This window comes from Anneissia japonica, unplaced genomic scaffold (genome assembly GCF_011630105.1).
Source record: "Anneissia japonica isolate Jap-2015-1 unplaced genomic scaffold, ASM1163010v1 scaffold21_len1647178_cov195, whole genome shotgun sequence".
In the NCBI taxonomy this organism is placed as follows: Eukaryota; Metazoa; Echinodermata; class Crinoidea; order Comatulida; family Comatulidae; genus Anneissia; species Anneissia japonica.
The window spans coordinates 47,859-59,787 of record NW_022750455.1 but is presented as its reverse complement, the minus strand read 5'-3'; the positions used below and the strand labels follow the sequence as shown (position 1 = coordinate 59,787).

Below are 11,929 nucleotides of genomic sequence, written 5' to 3'. Positions count from 1 at the left end.
GATTTTGAATGGAAAATAAAAGTGGTTTTGAACCACATTAAATTATATATATATATATATATATATATACTGTATATATATATATATATATATATATATATAAATCATTATTTAAATATAAACCGACTTGCAGTAATGCTGAAACTATTTAGACGGTTAAATCTATTAAATCATGATTTATTTATATAAAGTATCTTTTCTCGTCTTTGTCTCGTCAAATTCTTATAAGAAGAGGGTGTATTGATCTCTGTTATTTGCCATGCATCAAGGACTAGTGTTGTTCGCCTATGCATGAGTGTGAAGAATTTGATGCTTTAATCGGATTTGAATTCCCAACAAAGCTTGNTCAATTTGAGACCACTTTTTCCAAAGAACCACATAACTATCTCCCATCTTTTAACGCCAACTCTCCAAATTTGAGACTGAACCCAAGACCACCCCAAATTTTCAGGTCCCAAAGGTGGTCCCAGATTGGATGGCGAACTGTATATATTTTTTAATTTATTTATTTTTTGTTAACATGTTTGAATTCAGAGATTTAAAACCCAATTAGAATGCAATGCATAAGGATATTGTTGCAAATGATATGAAGAAAAAACAAGAAGTAGAAGTATCACACCTCATTATTCTTTATCTCCACCAATTTCAGATCGACAGAATATATATATATATATATATATATATATATATATATATATTGTATATGTATACAATATTCAAATTAACACACAATAAACAGATAAATAATAACAACGCTTAAATAGGAAATTATAATGTACAGTACATTATTATAACATATCTCACTCGGATATATTTTTTCACACAACCGATAAAATTTTTTTGTTGAAGGGCTATGATTGGTATGTATATAACATTAATTTTCACTAAATGCGAGCACTATTTCTATCATTAGTCTAAAACAAACTAAGCAGGATGTTCTAATTAGGAGGTTGATAATGAATGTAGGAACATGGATTCGGGTCACCAAACAATGTAAATTATACTTTAAAATATATTACACTTTAATATATATATATACTAAAAACACCACATACTGCCTCAGTATGACCATTCATTCATTTATTTGGCAAAAACACAAATGATTGAAGAAATATTACACCAAGAAAGGCATTAGGCAATTTAGCATTATGTAAAGTATAGTTGTACCAAAACATTATCTAATATATATACATCATTATAGTCTAATGAAGGGACGTATTTAATAAACGTTGTGACCGAAAAAGCAATTCCTTTGTTAAAATGGATGTCATTACTCATACAAAACTGTTATTGTTGTCCATTAGGGTATATCTGGGGTAGTCAAGGACAGCTATACAGTATCGTATAATGATAATTGAAGGAAAAAACACTGTAACGACAGTGCAGCGATGTTATGGAAACAGGGCCTTACAACCATACACAATGGACAACCCTGGGAAAAATTAATTGATGATGCTTCAGCATAAACCAAATGCATTCAAGACTAAAAAGTATCATACTACGAGATACTTATTTATACTCCTCGGTTGATATGAGGGAGCTTTCGATTTGTGCGACGACACGATTCTAGAACGGAATCACTCATGCGTGACCATCCTACCTGGCGTCCTACGTTCTCTGCACACGTAGATTTGGCCAAATTGTGTTCCAGAATCTACTCGACGAGGTGACCTTAACGTTCTAGCATGCGCAAATGACGTTTAGTGACGTCATTACGTCCTACCGTCGTCGTACAATTGAAAGCTCACTAATGATGCAAATTGGACACCAATTGGTTGGTCATCTTGAGCAGTAGACATGCACACAAATGTACAGGGCACCTTAACCCAGATCCTTATATTTTGTGTTGTTTTGAGATGCTTCTTGCTCATGGTATGTGTGTAGTAGGACCAAGTCTTCTTGGATAAGGACTATAAACCATAGCCCCAGTGTAATCCAGTACCTGTTGTGGATTTGACCCCTTGGAGTGGGAGTGGAAGGTGATGGGAATGAGTTAATCCAAGCACTATGTAACCATACAAAAAAAAGGCAATATATAAATACATTTAACAGTTTGAGAATCGAGTCCATCACATTAAATTTAAGAGCCAACTTCTGCGCTTCCACAAATTAGGATATGTAATATAAATACTAAAATGGCAGCACAGTGCATAGTAATATATCAACTTTCAAGGCATGAACCATTTCAATTTCAATTTATATTGCTATATTTTTTTTAATTGTTTAAATTTTATTTATTTACTATTATTTTTTATTTATTCTTTTTATTTATTTAATTTAATTTAATTTATTATTTGCTTATATGTATACATATACATTGTGTATATTTATTTATATTTCTTCTTATTTTTTAAAGGTCGAACATAAGAAATGTTCTTTCTTCTTGTTTTGACCTCTAATTATTGTCTTTTTTTATTTCATATTATTGTAAATTTCTATAATACATTCAAATAAACTGTGCAGTTTGCGCAATGCAACTGATATCATTTTTTTGAAAAAGTTACAAATATTATCCAATGTTTCTACCATATGTACAAAAGATTTGGTTAATTTGGGACCTTAAGTCAACAGCCATCTTACCAAAGCAACATGTCTTAGACTGCTACCTTTAATGAGGTTATCACTTTTTGGACGACAGAGACCGCGTCAACCAGTCAGCAAATATGTCGTGGATTGCTACCTATTATTCTTGGATTATTATCCTTAAGCCGACAGGCAATATCAAAGGAGACAACAACATGTCTTTGATTTCTAGCCTTACTAGGATCATCACCCTTATATCAAATCGACAGATACGATGTGAAAGCAGTTTGTAACATGTCTCTATCTTCACTTGGAGTCATAAACTTCAGGCCAACAGACACCATATATGAAAGCAGTCACTGATCTTCGATCGCTACACTTAGGTTGTCATCATTGCAAATTTCAATATAATGAAGAATATGTTGGAATCTTTGATTTTATTATAGGCACACTTTCCTGTAAAGAAAAAAAAATATGGAAAAAATTACAAAATCCAACAGATGGAAACATACACTGTATAAAGTTTATATAATTAGTTTTATACTGAATGAAAATATGCATTTCAAATGGCAATCAAAATGCAAACAAAGGTTTTAAAAAGTTCAGTTATTAAATTTAAATGGAACAAGGTCAAAATCATTGTATAGAATTTTTACAATCAGTTACAATGCTTACATCAATTAATGAGAGATTCAACCACATTTTCCTTTTTTAATCATTTATTTTGACATAATAATAATAATAACAATAATAATAATAATAATAAAAATAATAATAAAATTAAAAATATTTATATAGTACATTTTCAGATTTACATTTGTTCAATGTGCTGTACAAAAAAATAAATAAAAAACAACATTAAAATATGCAACACTATACAAATCTATTCAAGCAGGCCTATGGAATTTGTTAAAAATGTTATCTAATTAAAAACTACAATATTAAAAGCAAACATCATGGATATGAAAATTCTCAACTCAGTCATAAAAATATTATGTATTCACTAAAATAAAAATCATAAAAATACAAGCATTACAACAAGTTAACATAACAAGACAGAGGGCAGCGAGTTATGCTGGGATGCTTGATTAATAAGGGTCTCAGTTTGGCGCAGTGCAAATGGTTTGGCAACTTTGAGGTCTAGGTTTCAATCCCTTGCTGTGCATTTCGCTTGTGTCTTTGAGCAAGGCTTTATAAATGGGTACCTGGTGAAGGTTACCTGCTCCTGCTCTCAATACCAGTAGCAACACTTAAAGAATGTGGACTCAATGACCAGGGAAAAACAAAGTGCTTTTTAACATAAAGGAATAGGCACTATATAAATATACAAACTAACTAACTAAATACACAAAAAAAATATCATAATTTTCTCGCTTGTCATTCATTTTGTTTATTTATTATTTATTCTGCCTTCAATGTGAAAACATTTTCAGTGACACAGCACAAGAAAAGAAATGTGGAATGGATTGCCAGACTCAGTTACTAGCTGTTCTTATTATTCATTTAAGGTCTCCTGTAAAAATTAATTTCTACAGTTCACTTAGATGCTTTTGTTTATGATGATTTTATGGTAATTTGTCGTTAAGTGGGTATTGTTGAGGGTTCTTCTCGGCAGGACCAACGTTTACGAAGTTTATTCACTTTCTGTTGGTCTCGCTACTTGGTTTTCCCCATAATAGTTAATACAGTACTGTTGAATTGTATGTTTGAACCAAGTTAAATAAATTAAAGTTGAAGTTGAAATAAAAATCAGAAAAAAAGTACCAAAGTTAAACAAAACGATACATAAATATAAACATAGAGAAACATAAACTTAAATGTAAACAGAAAAAAAATGTTCTTCTAGATGAAGGCAAGACAACAGTGGGTGGTCAGAAAGACCTTATTAATTTTATGTTTTGATTTTAAGAATGTCATCCTGGGGCATTTTTTTCTAAATGTTTTCTTTTTATCAATTGTGGTGTTTTTGATAAGTTTATTGAATAAAAGTGATTTTAAATAATAAATATAAAATATTACAGCAGCACCAAACTTACAAAATTTCAATGGTATTAATTAGATACGTTTTCGTTGTATGGTGAAGCAAAAGGAGCTGTGGGCCAAATGAGCATCCTTTCCTTTTCTCTGTATTCCCACTTAATGTAAATAACCTGGCTAATGAAACGCTAGTCAATATCATTAATTTAATAATGATACTGTAAAATCAAACGCTCCCTTTCTTCCTGCCAAATTATACAAATCTTCTATTCCTAAACCAACATAACGGTATTAAATTAAAAAAAAACCTGGCATCTCCATTGAAATATAATTTATTGAATAACAAGTACCAAACCAGATCCATCTTGATTATCTATTTATTATGCACAATTAATAACGGTAGTTATGAATTATTTAATAGATCGGAAAGTTAAAACGAGTTAAATGTTTATTTAGTTGATTTAATGATTGTATCAATATAAACTCATTGTGGATGATATAACTTACATTTCCACAAGCATTCTCAATGCAGTTTAATGCTGTAAGTACTTTCTCTCTCCATGCCTTATTCATGGCTTGTTTAGAAAGCTGGAAAGAAATTCAAAATGGTATTATATTAACAGACAGATGAATAACATAGATTCACAAGCAAGAAGATCAGTGACTTCAATATTTTGACCTAATTTTCATGTATTAATATTCTACTGCAACATAAAAACAATAATAATGGTGATAATGACTGACGATTCCAGAACCCAGCACATGAATCTTTTGAGATGAGTAGGGGTTATCCCGGTGTACTTGATCATTCGGTCCCTGTTGTGAACATACGAGTAGCTGGCACAGGTTTACCGGTTAGCTCAAACGCGAAAAGTCCATCAGGGTAGAAGAAAGTTACTGTACAAGCCAACCTATGCTTCGAGCGCTTTAAGAATTTGGTGTAAAGCGCTATATAAATCCAACTACTATTGCTGTTATGATAATGATAATAGTAGTGATAATAATTGTAATTAATTGTAATGATGATGATCATGGTGATGATCATAATTATGATGATGGTCAATGAAAATGATGATGATGATGATGATGAAGATGACAATAATAATAATAATTAATAACATATTATGTACACACCAGTGTTAGCAAAGACTTGAGATGGGGAATCATGCCATCTCCAACTACGTTACTAAGCTGTACTAAAGCATTTAAAGCGCCCTCGAACACACAGTCATGTGAGGATGCCTGCAAGAGGAAAACATGTTTTAAACTGTTACAATTTCGTATCATGGTAAAATTGTAGTATCATTATTACATTGTACTAGTTTCTATAGTTAAAACACAGTGTGACTCTCTTATAATATACACATTCTAATTTATCCTGATTAAAGATAAATAAAAGAAAATACAGTATCTGAAAATAACTTCAAATATGCAATTAAAACACTGAATTTTCCTAAAATAACCTAACAAACCTTCCAATTAGACACTGATTGAAACGATTTCAGTTCTCACTGACTTATTAATTAAGAACTTATCAATTTAATGGCGGAAAAACATTTTTTGATATGTTATACAACTGATTTTTTAAGACCCAAAATGGGAGTTTTAATGAAAAACTTAGATACAGATTTTTAAATATTTAAAAACTAAGAGGGGACCTCCTTTTTTTTTTTATAGGAAAGAACTAATACAAGTTTATGCAGGTGGTAATTTTGGTGAGGAATATATTTTCTTGATTAAGTTTCAATTGAAACAAATAACCAACCATTAACAAACAATGTTCTTGTTTAATTTCTTGTGACAGTAGCATATTAAATGCCTGTGGGCTCTGGGGCGCCCCCAGTCCAAAGGGGTCCTGGAGTGTACGAAAATAAAAGTTGACTCCATGGTTTTGTCACACAATATAATTATATTCTTTATAAGAATACAGACATTGCATTTAATGTCCTCTTTTCAGCATTGATAATGGTTTAGTGAATACTTCACTGAAATTTATGGGCCCGAACACGTTTTTCCCCTTGGGCCCCATGACTCGTTCTTATGCCATTGGATGTACTGTCTACCAAAACCTTTTGGAAAAAACCTCAAAAACTAAAATAAAATTGTCTATAGGCTAGCTCATATAAAAGGATCAAATAATTTATAATTATTTCATCCTGACTGACAGATATTTTACTACAAAAATCTTTTAAATGATTACCAGCCAAATTTAAGCAAAAAATTACAGGAAAGGTATTATTTTTCTGTCAGTTAATTGACGGGGAAATTTTTCTCATTCAAGTTTTAATAACTTACTTAAAAATACAAATTAGGCAATTAAAATATGGAATTGAATGTGTTTTAGCTCATGACAGATAGTATATCATTAATGATGGCAGATCTGTAATCTCCCTATTTGCAGTATCATTTCAGTTGACAGATTACTTTGTCTGCCCTACAAATATTGAAAGATGAACATAACAGGCATAAACAGCATGTAATAATTTAAATTAATGTAGATATATCGGCTATAGGTTATGAATGTATATATCGTATGTACTGTGTGCTTGTGGGTTAATGGCTCTGTATCATACACCTATCGCAATTTTGGGATGGAAATTACATTTAAACATGGATAAAATATATTGAAATGATGATAAATATTATTAATAATAATTATTAATAATAATAATAACAAATTAATAATAATATATTAACAAAAAAAAATAATAATAGAAAAATAATAATAATAATGATAATGATAATAATAATAATAATAATAATAATAATTATAATAATAATACAAAATAATAATAATATAAATATCAACAATATATAGTGACTTACAAACGCAGCTCTTATTGGTGGGATGAGACGAGGGAGAAGAGGCATGGCCTTGACTTGTGCATCTGGAACCTCTAGCAGCTCCCTGAAGCCGTTCTGGGCCACAAACATATAGGGATGCTTAAACTCTTGAAGACCCTAATTGAAGTTAGGGCGAAAAAACATAAAACTAAGGCATGGTACATTATAAATGTTTGCCTCTCTTTACCAAGGAGTATAAATGGTGGAATGATATCCTTAGGCTTAGCTATGCACTTAATCTATGTATGCCTGAGACAGGGCACTTTACCTATATATGTCTTTCATCCCCCAGGAGTATAAATGGGTATCCAGTAGGACGACATCCTTAGGCATGGCACTTAATCTATGTATATTTCTCTTTACCCAGGATTTTGGGTACCTGGTAGAATGTTGCATCTGAGGCGTCTTGATGGTATGTTTTGGGGTTGATGAATGATGGAAAAAGTAAGGCGCTCTGGCTATAGAAATGAAGTATATGCGGTGAACTTTAATATGAGAATAATGTATTTGATCAGCAAATTTCAAGTAGGGCTGCAAACTTCTTCTTTTTTTGGGATGTGTACATGCTAACTGGCAGAAGAAACATGAATACTCCACATGTAGTCCGGGGGCATATGTCGAAAAATGGGCTCCCGTGGGATTTTCGTGATCATTTTAGTTTTTTGGATGGAATATATACTTTGAAGTATGCTGAATCCAATAAAATGAGTCGCCAATTTTTTTACGCACATCTTCATATGTAAATTAGTTAAAATATGCAAATTAGTTCTGAAAATGTAGGGTACTTATATCTCGGTAACCACTTGTCGTAGAAAGTTGATTCTTTCTTAAAGTTGTTCAGAACATGCATGTTTTTATTTACCCTAATGAAACATTTTCTTCAAAAATGACCGGAAGTGCCATTTTGCCGACCTTATTAGCATAAATATGCAAATTAGGGGTGGAAATATAGGGAGCTATATCTGTTTTTCTTCTCGACCGGGGATACCGATCGTTTCGGTAGAAAAGTCAGTTTGTTTGTAAATAATTTTCAACCACAACAGCCATTGAACAACAAACAGCGGTGGCTGATTAATTTCAGTCCGAAATCCAAGTTGATGAAGAAGATATAGAAACCTCCAGAAATTTCATGTAATTTTTTGAGGAATTATTCAATAATAATATGAATATGCATATTGTACACATTTTGTTACAAAAATAACTCTCTACAGCCAGTGGTTGCGAATATATATATCTGTCTCTTATACACATCTAGATGTGTATAAGAGACAGTTATAAATGTTTGCCTCTCTTTACCAAGGAGTATAAATGGTGGAATGATATCCTTAGGCTTAGCTATGCACTTAATCTATGTATGCCTCAGACAGGGCACTTTACCTATATATGTCTTTCATCCCCCAGGAGTATAAATGGGTATCCAGTAGGACGACATCCTTAGGCATGGCACTTAATCTATGTATATTTCTCTTTACCCAGGATTTTGGGTACCTGGTAGAATGTTGCATCTGAGGCGTCTTGATGGTATGTTTTGGGGTTGATGAATGATGGAAAAAGTAAGGCGCTCTGGCTATAGAAATGAAGTATATGCGGTGAACTTTAATATGAGAATAATGTATTTGATCAGCAAATTTCAAGTAGGGCTGCAAACTTCTTCTTTTTTTGGGATGTGTACATGCTAACTGGCAGAAGAAACATGAATACTCCACATGGAGCAGTGTGTGTTGTGCACTTCACGGGACGTGGATAATTAATTCAATGACCAGGAATAATAGTGTACCACAAGCTTCTACTGTCGGGAGAATCCAGCGGTATGTAAGGCTCCACCTATGCTTATTATTACCACGATACAATTAATTTATTTCACCTTTAAAGAAAAGACTTACCTCTGCTAGAGTTATCAAAAGAGGATCAAATGATAACATATTTGGGTCTGTACTCCACTGTAACTTGTGTTTAACAGAGCCATGTGATAGCCTAGAAAAACAAACATTTTAATCAATTTCAATTTGCTACTCAACAAATCAAGGATATATGCATTTAACATTATAAACAATAATAACAATAGCAATAAAAAACACAAAAAAATAATAACATTGATAATGATGATGACAATTACAATAAAGTTGTATTTGAATCTTAATTTATTTAATAATAGGTATTACTGTAGGAACAAATAAAGAATAAATATAAATATTTTCCTTGAATTGTTGCATGTAGAATCCTTATGAAAGGACAGACATTGACAGAACAAGCTATGGCTCAGTAAAATTGCAAAACGGTGAAGACAAAACAGAGTAAGATGGTGGCAATTCATTGAGGCCCTAGGCATGATTGATTGAATGTGGATGAACGCGTAGTTTATTAACCTATGAAGTTAGATATATTATTATTATTATTATTTATATTATTATTACTATTATTATTATTATTATTATTATTACTATTATTATTATTATTACTATTATTATTACTATTATTATTATTATTACTATTATTATTATTACTATTATTATTATTATTAATATTATTATTATTACTATTATTATTATTACTATTATTATTAATATTAATATTATTATTATTATTATTATTATTATTATTATTATTATAATATATGAACAGACTGCCATTACCTGCATGGTATCCCACCATTAGAGTACACACTGGCAAAAGCTGATTTGGGCTTTTTTGCATCTGCAAACTGAAAATCAAGAGTTAATGATACATTTTTATAGACTACCTTGCTAGACAGTAAATGAACACTGAATATATATATATATATAATATTCAATACCATTACCAAACACCCGGGAATTTATTCCCATTTTTTCGATTTATTTTTCCAAATAGGTTTTCCCGCTGATTTTTTTTTACATCAGATTATTTTCATTTTACTTTAAAAGGCAGAACATATTATTTTTTTCGACTATAGTATTAATTATTGTCTGAGTTGTAGCGTTATTCAAACAATTTGGCAATAAAAGTGAAATGAATGAATGAATTGACTAATTGACTCTTGATGCATTCGCAATACAGTATTAAGAAGCCTAAAGACAAATTGTGAGGAACGTTTTAAAAAGTTTAAATCCGGGTTTACATTTTAAATAGAGGAATGAAAACAGGATATCTTTATAACATTTGCTCTTTTGGAATTTTGATATCACACCTGAAACTAGTCGTTCTATATACCCATATTTGTCTGAATCAACAAAACAAAACACTTTGGCAAGGAGCTGCAATATTATTTCTGTATTTTGAGGTCACTGCCTATAGTGATTTCTACGATTATTACGCCTACTTTTATTGTGACAACTTGTCATTGAAAATGCTTTTAAGGGTGTATCATAATGTCCAGTGTTTGCAGTGCATCAAAAAGTAATGCTATTCAACCATGAGTGACCGAGGGGTAAAACAGGGGTGCTGCTAACTACAGCCTTAACATCGGCACTGGTTCCAGCCGCTCCACGCCCAGGGTTTAGTTGGTAGAAGTCTACTTGGATCTTCTTCTCGGGCAACTATGCAGCTAGTGTGTATGATCTTGCTTACGTGGTGTGGTAGGATTTGCAGGTAGGATACCTGACATGGGCCGCGACGTAAACGCTATTTCTGTGGTTGGACAGGGGGCTGAAATGAACCAGTACACCGGGGTAACCCTCTACTCTTCTCGAAAGATGTACCGAGTTCTTTAAGGTGCACATGAGCCAATTTGTGTACACTGGACCTTTACTTATAATTGGGTACTGGGTCCAAACGTCTGGACATAGAGCAACTACGGCATCTAGGTAGTCACGGACTACGGCCACCATACGCATTTCAGTACAATGACGCTGTGACTCTGAGTTAACTTATGGGTTATCCTATTACATTTACCTTCACATGTGCTAAAAGAGTGTGAAAATGAATCAGTTGCTAGACCTATGTTGCCCAGGCTAGGCCTCTCTAGGACTAGCCTAAATATATTATAAATAGGACCTAGGCCTACAATGATGAGTATGAATAGGGGCCTAGGAAATGGCTTTCCTTACTGTAACTATGCCTAGCCTCAGCCTATATGACTATAATATTATTATATAGGCCTATTTATTATTGAAGTAAATGCGGGAAATAGATCTTACAGGATTCACTGTTTTGGGGTTCAGTCGCTGAGACGGTTTTACATGAGTTACACCAGTGGAAGAAGCTGATTTTGCTGTACTTCGTGCCGAGCTAGCACTGCCGCCACTAGGCCTAGACCTAGCAGGCCCAACATGAGTATCGCCGCTTGGGTTAGCTTTGACCTGGCTGCTCGATTTTGCATTCGTCGTAGGCCTAGCTTTACTAGAACTTGATCTCGGTGGGCCGAAAGAGGACATTATAATTTACTTTGTGTCCTCATACAATATGCAACATTCTTAATGGGTATCCATACATATACGACATATCCAAATAAATACAGGTTTGCAAATAAACAGCAGTTTTACAATGAAACAGAGGAGGCATAGACTGCCTAAGCTTCGTGTTGCTGCGTTACAAAGAATGCATAGCGCCACCAACGTGTGATGACCGTCTGTTTTTTTTAGAGAGAGAGAGAGGCGGCTAATGGTTG

General features: G+C 32.5%; 1 protein-coding gene across 1 annotated transcript; it reads right to left on the bottom strand.

The window, feature by feature from the left end:
* Positions 1-1,052: 1,052 nt before the first annotated feature.
* On the bottom strand, positions 1,053-11,868 carry LOC117121363 (PACRG-like protein). The gene is made up of 7 exons (XM_033266538.1): positions 11,460-11,868; positions 9,978-10,045; positions 9,228-9,318; positions 7,327-7,461; positions 5,635-5,742; positions 5,008-5,088; positions 1,053-2,979 (listed from the first exon to the last, which is right to left on the bottom strand). The coding sequence occupies exons 1-7, from the start codon at positions 11,694-11,696 to the stop codon at positions 2,926-2,928; spliced, it is 774 nt and encodes a 257-aa protein (XP_033122429.1). The 5' UTR covers positions 11,697-11,868; the 3' UTR covers positions 1,053-2,925.
* Positions 11,869-11,929: the final 61 nt, after the last annotated feature.